The sequence below is a fragment of the Gavialis gangeticus genome, unplaced genomic scaffold (assembly GCF_001723915.1).
Source record: "Gavialis gangeticus isolate Ggan-Ray unplaced genomic scaffold, GavGan_comp1, whole genome shotgun sequence".
NCBI classification, from domain to species: domain Eukaryota; kingdom Metazoa; phylum Chordata; order Crocodylia; family Gavialidae; genus Gavialis; species Gavialis gangeticus.
This window is the reverse complement of record NW_017728992.1, coordinates 179,099,333-179,118,920: the sequence shown is the minus strand read 5'-3', so window position 1 is coordinate 179,118,920 and position 19,588 is coordinate 179,099,333. Positions and strand designations below refer to the sequence as shown.

Below are 19,588 nucleotides of genomic sequence, written 5' to 3'. Positions count from 1 at the left end.
GAGGCGGGGGTCAGATAACCCCTTTGCTCCCCTCCCCCCCAGTTTCTTCTTCCTGCCACCCCTCTCCCCCAAGCCAGAGCAGAGCCTGCAGGAGGGCAGGCGCATGTTGCCTGCTGCAGGCTCAGGTGGGGCGGGGGGGCTGATTCCCCACCACTGCATGCACTCCTGGGGGAGTAGGGGGACCTGTGCCCACCAGATCTGTGTGCAGGGTGGGTGCAGGCTGCCTGCTGCAGGCTTGGGCTTCCTGCCCTGCTGCTCTCCTTTGGGGCTAGTGCAGCCCAGAGGGCAGGATCTGGTGTGGCAGGACAGAGCAGGGCCAGGCAGGGAAGCCCCCTGCCCACCCCAGAGCATCGAGGGGCACAACCCTGCGCCACTGCCCCCGCTGTTGTCAGGGGGGGCAGGGGGTGCATCGCCAGGGTGATGTGGGGCTTGCAGCGGCAAGGAGCTTCCCCGCTTGGTCCTGCTCTGCTGTGCCAAATCCCAACCACGGCTGCAGAGGCCCAGGGGAGGGTGGCAGGGCAGGGAGCCTCAGACTGCAGCAGGCAGCTCACACCCATGCACAGATCTGGGGGGCACAGGTCCCCTCTGCCTCCCCTGCGAGAGCGTGCAGCTGCAGGGAGCTGGCCTAACCCCTCTGCACGTCCAGACAAGCCGCCCACAGCCCTGTCCCTCTCCCTGCCAGGACCCTGAGGCTGCACATTCCCCACACACTACCCAGCTGGGCAGCAGCCCCAGTCCTGCCCAACTCCCTCCCCACACAATTGGGGCCTCAGCCCCCCCTCCCTCCCAGACTTACCTGTGGAAGCTGCTCTCCAGGCTGCCTGATGGCCAGGTGTCCCCTGCCTGGCCACCCTCCTCCAGCTCCCCCCCAGCTCCTTGCAGACTGGAACTCTGCCAGCTTGCAGACAGCTCTTCGAAGAAGTGCAAAATCCATGCATTTCTCCATTAAAATGAGATATCCACTTTTTTATTGGGTAAAGGGGGAAATCTGCATTTTTCTCCATTTTCCTGTGGGAAATGGAAAACCCAGATCCCTGGCTATCACACAGGATCCTTACTACATTTTTACTACATTTTTCCATTTGACCTTTTCTCTGTTTTTTAAACGCAGATGCCTGCATTTTTAAAAGTGTAACAGTGTAAAAAATGGTGTAACCTTGACCGATTGCCATAGAGATGTATTTTGGGCACAGTACATAGATAAAATTGTCAAACATATAGCTTATCCCCTCTCCATCCTGCAAAAAACAGTTATTCTTGTCTTGGATTAAGAGGTACATCATCTCTCTATCCATCCTATTCCTCTAGATACTAAAATATTACTTTCTGGCAGTTTCTCTATATAAAATATACTTTTTTCCCCTGAAATTATATAGAACCCGCCATTGGCTATTATATGCTCATTCTCCCATATCTATAACTGCTGTGTGAGATACCACACTTGCATAGTGGTATGAAATATACAGTAGCTTCTCATCAGTTGTGAGAGATGTGAGATAAATATAACTCACATTGTTCTTATGCTCTTCACCCTTAGCATCCAACAAGATATGTTTATGAACCTTCACAAAGCTATCCCTGTTGATCAAGTAATCATTTGTAGACTTGGGCAAGAGAAAACAAATACGCCAGAGCTCTAGAAATCCTGTTTTCTTTCATGGACCCCCCCCAAAAAATACATAGCTGGGGAAAGTATTACCAAACACACACACAACCAGAATGTATTTATTTTTCAAGTCATACCATATTCCTATTTACTTTAATGATTCATAAACATCACAGGTTCCAGTTCTCCTAATTAACTCATCTATTTAGTGTTGTTAACAGCTGCTCAGGGAATGATTTATTGTACAATATCACATCACACCAACATATAAATCCAGCCAGTTGAATTGGCTAAATATCTTTCGTTGCCTAGATATGCGAATTCTTTCCCTCATATTCAGTATTAACACTGCGTAGACTGTAGCTGTTGTCCTACTGTTTTATTCTCCTGCTAATTTGTACAAGACATAACGTATGATAGCCTAAAAGTATGGCCACTCATTTTTGTTCTTTAATATTTATCAAGGTACCTGCTGAAAAAAGGGATCTATACATTTATTTTGAGACAACAGGAACTTCAGAACCTTTCCTCTGCAGTTCTTGTTTTACTGCTTTGGTTTTCTGTTCTTATAAAAATCATTGAGTGTCCCAGAATGATCATCTTTATTCAAAGTTGCCGTTAGGGTCCTATCTACCCTGAAGGCATGACCAAGTCTGCTAAACCCCTTACAATAGTGATACGCATGATGGGACATCATATCATAGCCTTGGACAATCAATGCTTTAAAACAGGCCTGTCCAACTTAACAGCTGGGGGCTGTAAACTGCAAGGACCACGTACTGTGGGGGCCATGCCCTCCCCTCACTTCCCTGGCTGCAAGCTCCTCTGGCACATGAGTGGGCATCTCCTCCCTGCACTGCTGCACCATACAGGCTGGCACCCCCTACTCCCAATCTCCTTGGCTGCAGCTCCCCTGGCACTACAGACTGTGCTGAGCCACTCCACCCTGCCCTGTGTCATCACCTGGGACAGGGGCAAGAAGTGAAAGCCAGAGAAGAGGGATCCTAGAGACCCTGGAGCCAGAGCAATCAGGGAAGCAGGAGCCAGGGAAAGCCTGGGCTCTGCAGATTAACCCCTAGCAGCATGCAGCCCACAGGCCACCAGTTAGACAGTCCTCCTTTCAAACAATTTGACTTGAATTAAATGGTGACGTGCTTGGGCCCTGTGCTGTTTTACTTGGAGACAGGTGTAAATCTCTTAAGACAGCGCTTTTTCCCATTCTAATTTGGCATGAAAATGGTAACAGCAAATGCTCTGACAAGCTGTTTGGCTTGTTGAGCAAACCAGGTGCTCAAGGTCATCTCAAACAGGAGTTGCTTTCAAAGGCAGAATGCATCACTGTTTGGAGCTGCAATATTGTGCCCTTTTCAGATAGTAGAGATGGTCTCTAACATTGCAGCAGACAGCATTGATCTGGGGGCAGGAAGGCCTGGATTCTGGTGTGTTTGCTAAACCTCCTGGGTACAAAAAATCATGGACTAGATATAAACTAACTATAAACATTGAATTTATGACACATTATAACCCACCTAACATCTGACTCCCCAGGTACCTCTCCACTATTTACCTGCTATATTCACTGCCCCCTCCCCACCCCACCAATGCATCTCTCACTCACTGACTCCTCAATTTCCATCTTCACTGCCTGGTTTTCTTGCATGCAGACCAGCCTCTGGTTTCTTTACTATTCATTCCATCCAGGAAGAGCACACACCACGTGCAGATGCTTCCTCAGCCTGACAAAGGGTATTTATACCTGAAAGCTTGCAAAGAAGAATTTTTCTAACTATTTGATCCTTTGGACCACTCACGAAGCCTCTCATGGAGCTCTGGGATACACTCCTGGCCCTTATTGCTGCTCTCCCCAGGGTTTTTATAGTTCTGGCCTGCCCCTTCCAGTCAGCTGACTAGCTGGCCAGGCTCAGTATTTAATTCCCTCCTTACCAGCATTCCACGCCCAGAAAGTTCTGGCCCTAAAGGGGCGGACCCATCTTCTAGAAACAGGGCTAGGGTTCCCTGTTACAAGGCCATATACAGCCCAGAGGCTGCCAGTTGGACAGCCCTGGGCTCACTCAACATGCCTCCCTGCTCAGCATCTAGGCACAGTTACTAGATTGTGTTTGGGAGGCACCTGGGATTCCTATATAATGGCTGCATATACAAAAGATGCTGACTGTGCAGTTGTTATTGCGCAGTCATTTAGTACTTGTATAAACGAATACTAAATGACTGTGCAGTAACCCAAGTTACTGTGCAGCAGCGCCGACAAACGGCTTTGTGATGCTGACTGTAATAGCCCAAGACTACTGCTCAGTAGCGTAGCTTCATGTGGTTTCTGCCATGTGATGCTAATGAGCAGCAGTGTCTCAGGCTACTGTGCAGTCAGCATCTCATGTGGACATGGCCAGTGAGTAGGAATATCTAGAGACTTAACCCTTTCAAGACATGACAATGCCCAACTGGAGACACCTGAAGGGTCAACTTGGATCCAGCTTGTTGTGAAACACACAACTGCACTTATAAACACAAGAAATTTAACTCTGACTTCATACTTCACCATGGGAAAAATCTTTGAGCACTGGATTTCATATTATTACTGTCTTTTTTCTCATGGCATGAATGAACAAGTTAAGAGGTACAAAAAACAACATGTCCTCACAGTGTTTGTTTCCCAAGGATGGGTATTACTTTTTTCATAAAAATATGGTTCAGTATAAACACACAGTTTTTTTCATATTATTTTTGTGCAAAAAGAATCTTTACAAAAACTCAAGCAACACTGAAGTCCTGCACGGTTTATAAGGACAGCTTTATGCTTCTGCGCACTGTTGCACTGGCTGCAGTTTAGCCCGGCTTCGTTTTCTTTTTCGTTTCTTCTTTGCAGCAGGAGGCTGCTTAGTCTCTTGCACTTTTTTCTTCTTCTTCAGGCAGCTGAGGGGATTGGGACCACCCACTCTCTTACGTTTTCTTTTTTCCTTTTCTTCCTTTCCTAGTCCCTCTTTCTCTTTGAGTTGTTTAAGACTTTGTTTCTGGTGCTCTGGAACAAGCTGATTTGCTTGCACTGCTTGAATAAATGCCAGAGATTTTGGAGACGGTTTGTCAAGTACTATAGTGTTCTGAATAATAAAGAGCAGAGGAACTCCAGGCTTTTTCTTCACTTTTTTTGCCAAATCTTGATCCTGTCAAATCAAAAGGCACAGTCAACAATTTGTGATTAACTTTTCTTTTAGAAATGATTGCACTACAATTGCAAATATTATTCAAAGAGCTGAATTTTATAAAAGATGTCTATTAACTTAGTAGCTAATAAATCTGAAAGATGGGGGCCTGTCTATGATAAACCAATTTCTGCATGCCCATCTTCTGTATTACCCCTCAGGCAAATGAAATATATACTTCCTCTTTTTGTACATGTGGGGAAGGAGAGGAGAGGGAAATAAACTAAATCTATGAAAGTGTCAAATGTCATCATGGAAGATGCCCATAAAAATTATAGTGAAACACTTTTTATGCAGTGCAAAATATTCAAGAGATTGAAGTCTGTACAAAAAAAAAAATTGCAGTAACCCTGAATTCACTTTCTGATTGAAAAGTTTAACTAAAAAGTTTATTCTAAATTTCCAGTGTAGCATTTTAATTGAAATTGCAGCATGGTAAACAAATACAAGCAGCTTGTGATGAATGTTCAGAGTGAAGGCACTTACAATATTTTTGTTCCCGTTCATCATGCAGGAAATCATATTCAGTGATACTTTTAAGGCTGTAATTCTGTTTCAAACTGAAATTTCCCCACTTTGTAATCTGACAGTCGTCACATGTTGTAGACATGCAGATCTTATACATTTAATTCCAACAAGTCATTCAAATCTTGTGTTCATTAGGAATAAAAAAACCCAACCATTTTAAAATAAAATTAAGTTATGTTTCCTAGGAGTATTTACCTGTGTAGCAATAAAATAGTGATGTGGATTGCCATCCTGAATCATGGATAGAAGACATGCCGAACCACTTACTGGATCTTTGAAGTGAGAACAGTGTCGAACCTGAAATCGTTGGGCAATTAATTTTGCTCCATATAGTTCCTTCCCCAGTGATTCTAATTCTTTTAGAACGCATCTAAAAATAGCAAAAATAAGACAAATTTATAAAGGGAAAAATCCCTAATTTTATTCCTCATATTAAAATAAACTCTCTATACAACTGCAAAGGTTTCAAATATTGAATTTTTAACCATGTTTAATTAGAGATAAACACTGCCTGGCTAGACTATGTCCATTTTACAGGGCACAAAAATATGAGTTAAAGTACAGCTTTTCTTAGCATTTCAACAAAATTTCTAAACAAGGCTAATAACATTTGAAATATTAAGTAACCTGGGTCAATTCAATGGCAATCCCAAATCTTTGAGACTACTTCAGTAAGACTTGTAATTAAGTGAAAAAAACCTTTGCAAATGTAATTACAGCTATTATGAAGAAAATCCAACTTCTTCACTGTAACCCAGGGGTGGGCAAAATGTGGCCTGGGGGCTGGATGTGGCCCACCAGGCCATTCTATCTGGCCTGCAGGGGCCTTAAAAAATTTAGAAAAGTAGTATTTATCTGCCCTGGGGCTGCCTGTAATGTGGCCCTTGATGGCTTGCCAAAACTCAGTAAGCGGCCCTCTGCCCAAAATAACTGCCCACCCCTGCTGTAACCTGTTTGAGTAACAGGCTTTCTATATAAAATCATAGGGTTGGTAGGCACCTCCAGGATCATTTGATCTAACCCCATGCCACTCCTAAAGTTCATAGACTTCACCTAGCGCACAGATTAGTTTTAAAAAAATTACACAATCAAATAAACCTCCCCCACGAATAAAGCAACTGGTGTAAATGCATAATAATACCTGTATGTAGTGTTAATTTAGGACTGAATATATGTGACTACTAACATGCTGAGATTCCATATTTGAATTATGTGAAAGAAAAAACACAGCAGGAACTACAACACTGATGTGCAATTCGTTTGCATTTTAGTGGTTCTGTCTCAGAGTGTTGTACCCAACAGTGCCTGTGAAATTTAAAATAGCAGGTGCTAAACAGAAAAGTTCTCAGAGATTTACATACTAAAGGGGTCTTTTGGTGAACAAATTTCATGGCATTGTAAAACAGGATAACCCAGCAGGATTTAGGACAGGTTTAGAGTCTTCCCATTCAGACACCACACATATTGACATGGATATACATGAAGAGATTAACCAACCTCTTTGAAGAAAAATGGCACCCGAATCATTCTTAAACTAATGTTCCAGTGACGACCCACTCAATTATACCATTAGGGAAGTGCAAGTCCTTTTGTTCTATCTTGCACCCTAAAAATTCACTACCTAACCAGAAGATTAAAAAGGATTGCAACTGTGTCATGTGATGGAATGATTTAGAAATTAGGCAACAACATTGGAAAAAAGGTTAATAAAAATATATTAATTTACAAAACAGGAAGCAGTACGTAACATACAGAAATATTTTTGTCAAAAAAAAAAAAAATGAAGAGCAATATCTTCCCAGAGGATATGATTAATAAAAGAAGCGATACCCATGCTGAAGAATCAGTAGATTTCAATGTTATAGACTTGTGAGACTAGATGAAAGAATCTATCAAAAATGTACATCAAATCACTTATTAGGAAGTGTTTGTCCAAGAATGATGAAAAACATCCAGATGAAGGCATGAAATATTCAAGACTAATCCTTCTACCCAGTGGGTGCATCTAAACAAGACGCTTAACTGCACAGTAGTGTAGTTTACTGAGCAGTAAGCATGTGCATCTACATGTGCATATGCTTACTACACAGTAAACCTTGCTAATTGCAAGTAAATCTGCTACCTGCAAATGCAAGTAGCAAATTTACTTTAGATTAGTAACAGTGCAGTAGCACTCGTGTAGATGCCTGACCGGAAGCAAGTCCGCTCTGGCCAGCCATCCACCGGGGGCAGGAGATTTCTCTCTGAGGCAGGTTCCACAACCGAAGCCTGGGTGGGGATTATGTCCCCTTGTCCCAGCAGCAGGGAGCTCCAAGCCCCCACTCTGCCATTGCGATGGGATAGCTGGGAGATCAGGGTCTCCCAGTGCTGGCCCCGCAACCGCAGAGCTGGTGCTGGAAGCTGCCTGCTGGCAGGGGCTGGGGAGCCTATTCCCCGCCCATCTATGTACTTGCAGAACTGAGTGGGGAACAAGCTCCCAGCCTGTTCCGCACTCATGTCGCTGAGTGGGGAACAGGTTCTCCCGCTTCGGTCCCATATGTGGAGCACAGGCTGGGAACTGTCCTGGTCAAGGGCAGGTTCCAGCCCCAAGCCCTGATCAAGGCACAGGCCTTGGAAAGAGCTGCAGGGGTGGAATAGGTCCCAGCCCCCTGCCCTGATCTGCCAGTGGGACAGCCAGCAGCAAGCCCTACCAGCAGATGGGGCAGAGGGCTAAAACCTGCCTCTCCTTTGCAGCTCTTCCCAAGTCCCCAGGCTCTGATCGAGGGAGCCAGTGCCAGGAGCTTCCTACTGATGTGGCAGGGGGGACATGGTCTCCACCCTGGCAGCAAGCAGCCCCCTGGGGCAATGTGTAATGTCCCAGCCACTGGCTAAGAGAGAGCTGTCTCCTGGCCCAGTACTCCCTGCCAGCCCCTGGACTATCACCCATGGGGAGCCCAGAGCTCCCCCTAGTGGAAGCAGAGGCCCACTGCAGGGCCCCAGGAAGTGGAAGCAGTTTGTTGCCATTAGCAGCAAATCTGTTCCCACTTCCCTGCACGTGTAGATGCTTGCTTGGAAGCATTTACTCATGAGTAAACTGATCCTGGATCAAGTGCATGTGTAGACGCACATGGTATGTTACTAAGACTGAGGCAGGCCTGCACTACTTGACTTCTCACTGGGCGTATCTACACATGCAATTAACGTGACTGAATAAACTGCGGAGCAATTTGTGCTGCAGTAAACCACACCCAGGTGCAGCATCTACACATATGCCTGGGACAGCAGCAAACTGAGCCAGGGAGGAACAGTGGAGGCCAGGGCTGCTCCTGCCATGCTCTGCCCCCCCTGCAGCAGCCAGAGGGAGATCCAGGCTCCACCCATAGCTGCCCAGGTGCCAGTCCCAGGCTGGCAGAGGGTACAAGGATCAGCCCCAGGCTCCAGCTGACAGTGGCAGTGTGGCCTGGAATCTGGGGGCAGCCCCAGGCTGGCAGGGCCCAGGGCGAGAAGGCTTGGGCAACAGACGGCTGTGTTGGGTGGTGAAGAAGCTGGCTGAGCCACGAGACTCTTGTAGCTGCTGACCCATGTGGCTAGGCAGTAATGTGGCTCCCTGCTGGTGGGGCTGACCAGGTGCAATTTATGCCAGAGTCAGCATTTACACATGCTTTACTGTGCAGTAAATAATTCTGCAGTAGGATAGTATTTTCATCTACAAGTACTATCCTGCCACAGAGTTAATTAGTTTCCTGTGGCCTACCAGGGCCACATGTGTAGATGTGTGATGTTTACTGTGGAGCTAATTAGGCAGCTCTGCAGTAAACTTCTCATGTAGATGTGCCCATTGCTATTTTTTTTCTGTGAAGCAAGTGTAAAGGTTAGCACATACATGCATCAGAATTGGTATTAGTTTTTTGTGTCTGCAGTTCAATCTGCTCTCAAAGTAAAGGATTATTTTTTGAAGCAGCTGCTCAAGATTGAAAGCAAAGATTGAAAGAAAGGAAAGGCAACAACAATCGAAACGGAGCCCCCCTTTGTGCAATATTTTCTTCTTCTACAAAGCAGCTCTATTTGTTTTTTTAAATCACCCAAGTTCCTGCACTTCCACCTCAGCTCCACATCTTGCACAGAAGTAAAAGCAATGGAGCTTGAGCTCTTTATAATATCATAGTAATATTTGTCTCTCGGCTGGACAAATTTCAAGAGACTCTGCTTTGGAAGCACCTATAAAATAATCAGGAAGACCAAGATTGAACATGACGGGGAAATATGTTTACAACATGAATCCTCTGCTACAATTCAGAGTTCTATTTTTCAAAGCAAGATACCACTATTTTCCTCAAGGACTCAAAAGGAGCAAGCTTATGAACTCAAAATTTAGAACAGGAGTGTCAAACATACAGCCTGTGGGTCAGATCCAGCCTATGGAGCTGTTTGATCTGGACCGCAGGGCTCTGGCTTGACCCCACATGCTGACCCAGCTCCGTGTACAGCACATGGTACGTGGGCTGGCCCCTGCAGCCTGGACCCCCTGTGCTGAGTGCAGTGCCAGTTCAGGCCCTACACATGCACCGAGCTCCAAGGCTGGCACATGCTGCGTGAGGCTTGACTCACCGTGTGTGCTGCATGCAGTACAGAGGGCTAGCACAGGACATGCACTCCATGCAGCACTATACCAAACCCAGAGCCACCTTGCAGGGCTGGTCAGTGGGGTGCTGCACAAAGTGTGCACTGCCTGTGATGGGCAGGCCAAACTGGGCACTGCATGTTTAACACCCCTGATTTAGAACATCTGGGAAGCCTAGTCAGATTTCAGCTGTGCTTTCAACATCAGGGGGGTGCTGCTGTAACCAGGCCCACCATACATTTGACTGCAGTACAAATGGATCCACCCTTCTACACTTTCTGCAGATCTGTGCTGGTTGTTTGGCAGAGCACTAAGTGCCTCATGGCACTACAGCTATTTACCTAGATGGCTCCTGACAGCAGCAGTGTCTCTGCACACCAGCCAGTCATTATCAGTACTTTCCATTTGCTGTTGCCATGAATGAGGAGGGCCAGAAGTCAGGCCCAAAATATGAAAAACATGACTAAGCATTTCACCCTAAGAAACTGTGAAAATCGGGTAGTCACCAGCCTGAACCATCATAACACGCTTAGAAAGAAAGGACCTTTGGAGTAGATTCGGTCTTAAGAGCTTCAGCTATTTATTGCAGGATGGCACACCACTGTCAGGCTGTGACCTTGAACGTGGGGCTTCAGCCTGCATGGCACAGCCCCTCAACCCAGTCTGCCACCTCCTTAGCAGAGCACTGAGGTGGACACAGGGGGCCAGAACCCCCCAGCTAGGCTCAGCCACCTGCCCACTCAGCAGACCCCTCACTGGCTACCCTTTCCTACCTACATCCCTGACCTGGAAGAAATAGCCAAGTAACAACCCTCAACCTTGTACCTAGGCTGCTGCACCCTTGGCTTGTGCTGCTACTGACTGATGGACTCCTCAGATCCCAGATCCAGCAAACATCCCGACCTTGCTCTCTGCCTGACCCTCCACATCAGCGTTTCTCAACCTGTGGGTCGTGCCCCAAAAGTGGGTCACAAGAATATCCGAAAGGGTCGTGAGCAAGTGCCAGAAAAGCGCAAGTTTCTCTGTGCAGGCCGACAGCATCTCAGCCTGCGAGGGGCTGACTGGGGCAGCCAGCAGGCAGAGTCGTGGGAGCAGCTCTGGCAACTGGATGAAGGTACCTGTGTGGGGAGTGGAGGTTGGAGGGCCAGGGCTTGGGGACTGCTGGGGTGGGAGGGCGGCGGGGGAATGTGGCCGGGTGCCAAGGCTGCGCCAGGGCCGGTGGGGAGAGGCACCAGCAGGATCGGGGTGTGCGAGTTGGGACATCGACTCCAGAGCACACGTGGGGCAGGCCGCATCGCCCCCTGCAGGCAGGGCGGGGATGACGTTAGTGGGGGTGGAGCTTCCCTCGGCCCCTACCCCGGAAGCGCCCCGCCCCGCGCTCACCGCGTGGTGCAGAGCTGCGCGGCGCCCCCCAGGTAGCCGGGCAGCTGCTCGCGGATCTGGATCTTGTTGCGCAGCGCGGCCTGGCAGAAGGTACCGTCCAGCAGCAACTGGAAGGGCTCCCGGACCTGGAAGTTGTACTTGTAGAAACTCATGTGCTTCTTGGCGTGTTTCTGCCTCGTGATCTTCATGGCGGCGGCGCGGGGCCGGCCTCACCCGGAAACGAAGCCCCGGCTCGCCCGGAAAGAGAACCCGGCCCCCGGCGTCCTCCCGCGTGCGCAACAGCGCGGGCTCGGCGAAAGGGCGGGGCTTGAGGCGGAGCGGGGCCTGCCCGCTGGCGCGCATGCGCTATGGGGAGGAGTCGAAGCGCGCTCTCTCCGTCACCGCTCCGCCTGGGTTGCGGCTTTTGCGTTACAATGCGCACCCTCTGACAGCCAATCGCGCGGGGGGCGGGGCGCACCCTGCCCTTGTCCGTTCCCGCGGCGCTGAGCTGGAACCAGGCGCGCAGTGGTTGCACGTGTTCAAGCACTAACTATAGCTGGTCGGCTCTTTTTTTGGAGCTGGGCAGTCTTTTCTATAGCCTGATGGTGGCTTACTGCAGTATAGGTTTACTGCACCCATCACAATCATTGTGAATAATACTGTTAATTGCATAATAGCTGTAAGGCGTAGTGAGGACCAAGCGGGCATCCCCACTGAGGGCTGAAGTGGTGCCAAACTTTGCTCTGCCCTTTCCCGGTTACACCCAGTAATGCCATACAGAGCAGGAGCTGCCTGGGCATCCACCACTCCTATCCTAGGGGTGACAGTGCACCCCAAATCAGTGCAAGGGCCCAGCACAGAACCTTCCCTACATCCCTTGGTGAGGAGCCGATCTGACCACGTGCCGTTGCTCATGTAGCCGAACGTGCTTTCTATCCTCAGGGAGGGGTGGATTTTTTTCTCACCCTTCCATTGAAATAGACCCAGTTCATAGGTATCAACGCTATGGATGCTCCACCAAAAAAAAATAGTGGGTACTCAGCACCACCAGAGCCACTCTTGTGGATGTTAAAAAAACAAGCTGGAAAAACACACTTCATCAGAAGAAGCAGTGCATTACCTCAGCTTGACTCTGCAGTGTCTGTAAAGATCCAGAGCTTCAGCTGGGCATTTTGGGGCTTTTAGCTAAAGCTCAGTCAATCAGATGTTAGATAAATGTCCCAAAAAGGCCCCACTACAGCTATACAGATGCTGCAGAACTGGACGGAAGTAAGATGCTGCCTCTTTGGGTATGTGTGGGGCTTGGTATGGGAATGTGCTGAATTAAAAGTAAAGTGGTGTTTTTTGTTTTTTACACCGGCGAGCACCCACCAGTAAACAACAAAGCTGGTGCCTATGGTCTAGTTATTTGTCTAACTTGCATTCCACCTTTCCCAACCTGGTTTCAAATTGTGACTGGATAACAAGTGTCAGAAGTTGTGTGGCCTTCTCTTAGCCCCTTTGACTGGGCCTTTGTCTTGCTTGGAAAAGGACAAGATTTTCAACGTTTAAATGAGCATATTTGATAGTTATGGTTTCAGACAATCCTAATATTTGGGTGGGTACTTGATGCTCCCAGAGCTTCTTCAGACAAACATGGACAAGGCCAGCAGACTGGGTGGAATAGCATACAGGTGTCCCTTCAGTATGACATGCATTAATTTCAGTCAAGTCAATAAGAAAAGCTTGTTTTATAATCAAAGTTCTTGTGCATCTTCTTTTGCAATGACACTGATTTTGTTTCAGGCTCATAGTGGGAGACAGCTCTTACTAAGAAAGGTTAGGAATATGACACTCAAGTAATCTCTTGGTGGACACCAGTGCACAGCAGCTATTTAGCAACATAACTGGGCATCTATATAGATGGTAGGCAGCTCAAAGGGTGGTCTTCCTGCTGGCTGAAGGATAATCAGGGACACACAGCTTTGACTGCAGAGGTAGTAGGAAACCTGTCTCCATCATGGATAACTGATTGGAACCACAATGCCTTTTGAAATAAAAGCTGCAGCAAACATCTGGAGCACTTCAAGCTGCTCTGAAGATGTTTACCATGGTTCTGCATATCCCCAGATAAGTTACAGGCCCTCATCCTTCTGGGGGGATTAGGAACCTAACCTTACAAAGTATCTTAAGTTTTACTGTACTAGTGACAGTCAGATAATAAATTGTACACCCAAGCAAGGTATTGCATGCAGGGTGTAGCTTCTCACCTGTTGTTGTTATCTGACAACCTAGACCAGTGACCAATTTCATATTCTACCATTTAAAAAGAACAACAACCCTAACCAAATAAATGCTTCTTTTTCTCGAAATGTATACTTCCCTCCAAAGTATGGCCAGGATAGGCAGTATTCCCTATCAAGAATACTCAGCCCTTTAATCCTGCAGATCTCATCCTGGGAACCATCAGCTAATAAGCAGAGTCGTCAATAATTACAGTAGTTAGGAAGCAGGGGAGAGGGAGGGTATGAAAATGAGAGAATTTGATCCAGGCAGGATCAGCACCATCATGTTAAATTGAATCTGAACTGAAGCCAGTGTGGGAAGCCAGTGCTCTTTGAGTTTAGCTCTATTAGGTATTAAGCAGCAAACTCACAAAGCAACTGCAGCTTTTCTGCAGTCTTTATGATAAGTAGGAGTGCAGCATATTGAGAAGACAAGTCTGGAACTGACAAAGGGCTTTCTTATCATAGTTGCTATTTTCATTTCAGAGAACAACAACATAAATTATTTAGTAATCTTCAGTTAAAAGGATGCTGTCAATTCTGCAACTACACTTCTGCCTCAATTTTTTACCTGCTGTTATTAAAACTAACATCATACTAACAGAAATTGGAGAAAATAAAATCTTTCTTTTTTCACAGTTTGGTTATTTTGTGTCACTGGCAGTACTTTGTAATCAGATTCACTGTTTTTCTTTTAAATGTGATGAGTTAGTTCTTTCAACTGTTCCCAAACACATTTCACATAGCAGAAAATAACGGTAATAATAATAACATAGGATAGGACAATATAATTGTAAAATCACAAATATTGGCAGAAGGTTAAGGGAAAAGTTTCTTTCTTATTTATTTTAACTTTTTTTAAATTGAGAAATCTGTAGACTGGCAGTGTGCACCAAGGGGATGCTTCATGGTGTTTTGCTTTTTTTAATAGATTTTAATGAAACACTAACTGGCCACCTGCTTAGACATTATAATTAGGCAGCTTTCCATGGGTATCATGATAGAAGTCGGTCTTAACAAGAAAGCTGAAGGTGTTAAGAGGAGTGGATTTGTTAATGGACTTGGCAAAAGTTTTCCATGCATAGGAAGCAGAAATGCATAGGTAGCATTTTTATGGGAGACTAGTTCGGTCTGAAAAGCAATTCCTATGATTCTAGACATAGTCAAAATTGAGAAAGAGAATATTCTACAGTTCAAATACAAATAAAATCTGATGAATGGATGAACCTATCACCCAAGTCACAGTCCAGAAAAGCACTTTAAGAACAGGCTTAATTACAAACTAAAGTAGTCATATTTTTTGGATCAGGGTCCTACTCAGTTACTAATAAATGTAATGCATTGTCTTATCAGTGATTTATAATCTTTGGTAAAATGATTACTGTTGGAGAAGATTGATTTAATAGAAAGGATTTCAGACTGGTATGCAGGACACCCAGTTCCTGACTCTACTGCTGACTGGCTGCATCTGATTTAGATTCAGCAAGTTACTTTACATATCTTCCTGTTTCTCTTCTCAGCCTTTTGTTCTATTAACTGGTAGTGTGGAGGCTTTTTCTGTGCTAGGACTGTCTCGTGGTATGTGTTTGTCTTGTGCCTTGTAGAACGGGCAGTGATCTTGTTTGGAGATGCTATGCCACTGATTCACAACCAGAGTGCTATAGAGCCCTTGGGTGCTGCAAGATCATTTTAAGGGTGCTGCGGGGTGCCGCACAATGTTAGAATTGATAGATGTGCCAAAAATGCTGTGACCTGTTGTGGGCCTCAGTTATGTTTCTCTGCTCTTTTCATGCTCCCTGTGACTGCACTCCACTTCTCCCTTCTCCAGAAGCACTGCAGGCCTTGGGGTCCCCATAGCAAGCAGGTCCACCCTCTCACTCACAGATTCCCCACTTTACACACTTGCTACACCTTGTTTTTCTGTCAGTGTCAGGTCCTTGGGGGCAAAAGGCCTGACTGGTAGGCTGTAGCACCTCTCACAACTGTGAACCCTTGGGATCCCCTGCTGCAAAGTCCCTTACAGTTGCAAAGTCCTTCTGACTACTTTCCTATGTTACTGTCTCCCAGGAGCTCTGTTCTCAACTGCTGGACACCTTCCCTTATATCCTTCCAAGGCATATTCTTCTTAAAGGGCCCTTCCTCTTCCTTATACTGGGTACTAAAGGAGCCCTATTACAGTCTCATTGACTTTTAGTGAGAAATCTACATGTTTAGTAGGATCAGAGTAATGAATTCCCCACTGCTCCGTAGATTGGAGTGGTGAATTTTATCTCTAATCTATTCTAATCATTACTGCACCGTGCCTGGAATAACTCTGTAACTTGTCAGACAATGCAGTAAGATCCATGAAGCCTCCTACAGTGGATTTGTGCAAATATCTCTCCCATTCATTTTACAAGCAAAATTAATACTTTAAAAGTAATTCTTTCCCATCAACTACATTCTGGACCAGGTGATTTTGCTGCTAATACTTGTACCTTTAGTTTCAATCCCTGGATTGCACGCTGCAGAATTTGTGTTGTCAGACAAAATGAACCATTAACGTGAAAAATATAACTTGAATGCCTTGAATTTAAAAAGTAGACAAGGATAGAAGCTAATTGAAGAAAACAGTTATTGAAAGTTGGAGAGAAAGAATAGAGTTGAGCAGTGAAAGCAATCTGTTTTTTTCCCAGTGAAGAAAAAACCTGTTTTATTAAAGCATTTTCCTCATGTGCACAAATACTTTATTATGCTACACCATTAAACACTCTATTATTTTTTACTGTGCCACTTTCATATTTAGTCAAATGTTAAAAAGCTGTCAGATCAAAAACATATCTGAAAGCAGGCTTGGCCTCTGAAACCCCTGTACTATTTCAAAAGATAAATTGTATTTTAAAGCTTACATTCTGGTCCTGTAGTTTCTGTATTGCATTTGATATTTGTCTCTAGGGCATTCCCGTGTTGTTGCAGCTCCCACCTTAGCAATTGTTTTCTCACTAATGCACCTTATTATTTTTCTTTTCTCATTTCTAAGAAAAAAATCCAATAAAAATAATTTAATCACTTTGATGCTCTTCAAGGAAAGTGGAAGAAATTTTGGGAGGAATGGAATCCAGCACAGGCACCAATGTCTCTGAGATTCAAAATTATATTCATATAAGTCCCAATATCTGTACTGCTTTGGCGCTAATACCTAAAGTGAGTCAATGGAATGTTATTACTGATTAAAATTGATTTTGTACTTTTGCACTCTATATGCAAAAGAGTAGTAGGAATATTTAAGTAAAATTTCAGTACAGTTTATTTGGATATTATTATTCATTAGTCAGACAAAAATGAGATGCTGTACAAATAAGTAAAGGCAGAAGGCATGGTTCTCCATTGCCTTGTCTGGTGGAAGTCATGGTTAAACAGGAAGGACATTAGGTTAAGGTAAAGAGAGGAAACAGGAAGGGCAATGTCAAATATAGACCATCGAATGAGAACAAAATAATCATGATTTTTTAAAATAACTAATTGAAGCATCCAAATCATGGAGACTGGAGGCTAGGAGGAACTTTTGTTACCTTGTCTTTTGCTGGGAGGCTAACTCAACAGGGCATAGACAACCCAGGAAGTTCTTAGATTGTGATAGAAATAACTTCTTGATACAGATGGTTGAGAAATCCACTAGGGCAGTGGTTGATAACCTTTTAGGTTGAAGGAATAACCCAGCCTGGGGCTGAGACAACCAGAAATGTGAGCACGCAGATCTAACCTCCCACTACTGCTTTTCCCCATGGTGGCATAGGAAAAGCAAGTGTGCCAAAGCTTCCTGCCACTGAATGGCACTAAATCTTCACAACAAACTCCACTGTGACAGATTCAGGCTGGACATAAGGAAGAACTTCTTCACTGTCCGAGCCCCCAAGGTTTGGGATAGACTGCCGCCGGAAGCAGTTCAAGCACCCACTTTGAATGTCTTCAAGACACATTTGGATGCTTATCTTGCTGGGATCCTATGATCCCTGCTGGCTTCCTCCCCTGGGTCAGGGGGCTGGACTCGATGATCCTCCGGGGTCCCTTCCAGCTCATATGTCTATGAAATCTATGAAATTGTGGGCTGGATCTAATGGCTCCTTGAACTGAATCCAGCCCATGGGCTGTAGGTTGCCAACCCCTCCATTAGGGAATGCTCTTCTCAATTGGCTGCTTACTACTAGAAAGGAATTGGTTATGATTCTGAAGGTGGAAGGCAATTTAGGTGACAGGGGCCGCATCTACAGGAGACACTGACGGCACAGTTGTTACTGCGCTGCCATTTAGTACTTGTATGAACAGCTTTTTCGTGATGCTGACTGTGCAGTAGCCTGAAACTACTGCACAGCAGCATTGTGTGACACAATGCTACTGCACTGTAGTCAGGGGCTCCTGCGTAGTCAGTATCTCACGTAGATACAACCACTGATTAGGAAATGGTAAAATCTGTGACTGTAAAGGAGGAGGAGGAAAAAAGAACAATCAGAATAAAAGCAAGAAACTTCCAACTAAATCCAGAGAACTGATTGGCAAGATCAGGGGTGCTGAGTCTAAGAGAAAAAAGGGTGCAGGAAACTTGATTGTTCCTTAAAGAGACAATATTAAGAGAATGAAGAAGCATGTTCTCCCTATTTACAGGAAGGACAGGAAGCGTAGCAATAAACCTGCCTTGCCAAACTGTCAGTTCTTCAACAAGAGCTGAGGCTTTAAAAAAAGCCTTATACAAAAGAGAACTTTGGCCATGCTAACAGGATGAATATAAGAGTCTGAACATGTAAGGACAAAAGCCAAAATGCCAAGACTAGCAAGGGATGTAGAATTAAAAAAAAAAAGCATTCCTTAAATGCATTATAAGTAGGAAGGAGATCAAGAAAAGTGAGTTTCTCTTACTGAATGGGAAGGAGAAGCTAATAATGGATGATATGGAGAAGGCTGAAGTGTTTAATGCCTTTTTAACTTCAGTCTTCACAAAAAAGGTCAACTATCCAATGACAAACACAGCATCTAAAACAGTGGAATAGGTACTCAGCCTAGTGTGGGAGAGAATAAATTATAGATTATTTACATAAGTGAGATGTTTTCAATTAGCAGGGCCTGATGAGATTCATCCTAGACTACTCAAGAAATTGGCTGAAGTAATTGCAGAGGAGACTGAAAAAGTGCATGTATGAAGCTCATACAAAAGGGAAAAAGGATGATGCACAAAATTAGCAACTAGTCAGTCTCATGTTGATACCTGGAAAGATACTGGAATGTATTATCAAACAACTGATTTGTAATAATCTAGGACAGGGGTGGGGTGGCCAACTTGCAGAATAAGTGCCACAAGCGGCACTGACAGCTTCTGTGTGTGGCACATGGCAGACTGGGGGGAGACGAGGACAGGCAGCACAACAGTTGATAGGGGTGGAAGTAGAACACAGTACAGCAAATCAGACAGAGAACAGAGAATAGAAAGCAGAGAAGCAAATCGGGCAGAGGAAGGGATCAAAGTGGCACTCAGGGAGGGTGTGAGGCTAATTTGCGGTGTGCCTGCCAGAAAGGTTGGCCCCCACTAGAGGTCCACAGATATATTGGTCTCATATGGTAGCGGCCCCGATAAAAGGAAAATTGACATTATCGGCAGTCCACTTTTTTTGGCTGATGTGGATGATAATGTTGCCAATAAATGCTGCATGCATGTGCACAGCTGCACATAGCCCAGCAGTGCGGAGAGCAGCATCCAGCTGCTAAGTCTTTTGTGGGGGAAGGGGCGTGGTGGGAGAAAAGGGTGTGGTGGGGGGCAGACCAAGGCCTCTGTGGTGAGGGAGTGGGGCTGGGGTAGGCGCTGCCCAGCTGGGATAGACCAAGGCATGGGATGGAGCTGGGGAGTGTGTGGCTTCTGCTGCTGCATGCACCCCAGGAGGGCATGGGGGACATGTGTCCCCTGGTTCTGTGCACAGGGCAAGGGCAAGCTGCCACTGTGGGCTGGGGCTGCAGGCAGCCCCGGGGTTTTCCTGGCTGGGGA

General features: G+C 45.6%; 1 protein-coding gene across 1 annotated transcript; it reads right to left on the bottom strand.

Moving 5' to 3' along the window:
* Positions 1-4,261: 4,261 nt before the first annotated feature.
* UTP23 (UTP23, small subunit processome component) lies at positions 4,262-11,598 on the bottom strand. The gene is made up of 3 exons (XM_019528091.1): positions 11,336-11,598; positions 5,548-5,722; positions 4,262-4,785 (listed from the first exon to the last, which is right to left on the bottom strand). Exons 1-3 carry the CDS (start codon positions 11,521-11,523, stop codon positions 4,417-4,419), a joined length of 732 nt encoding a protein of 243 aa, XP_019383636.1. The 5' UTR covers positions 11,524-11,598; the 3' UTR covers positions 4,262-4,416.
* Positions 11,599-19,588: the final 7,990 nt, after the last annotated feature.

Coding starts and splice junctions, on each gene's coding strand:
- UTP23 (XM_019528091.1), bottom strand. CDS start 11,523: ATGAAGATCACGAGGCAGAAACACGCCAAGAAGCACATGAGTTTCTAC. Junction 5,723..11,335: donor GCGCAGCTCTGCACCACGCG/GTGAGCGCGGGG, acceptor TGCTATTTTTAG/ATGCGTTCTAAAAGAATTAG. Junction 4,786..5,547: donor ACTATTTTATTGCTACACAG/GTAAATACTCCT, acceptor TTGATTTGACAG/GATCAAGATTTGGCAAAAAA.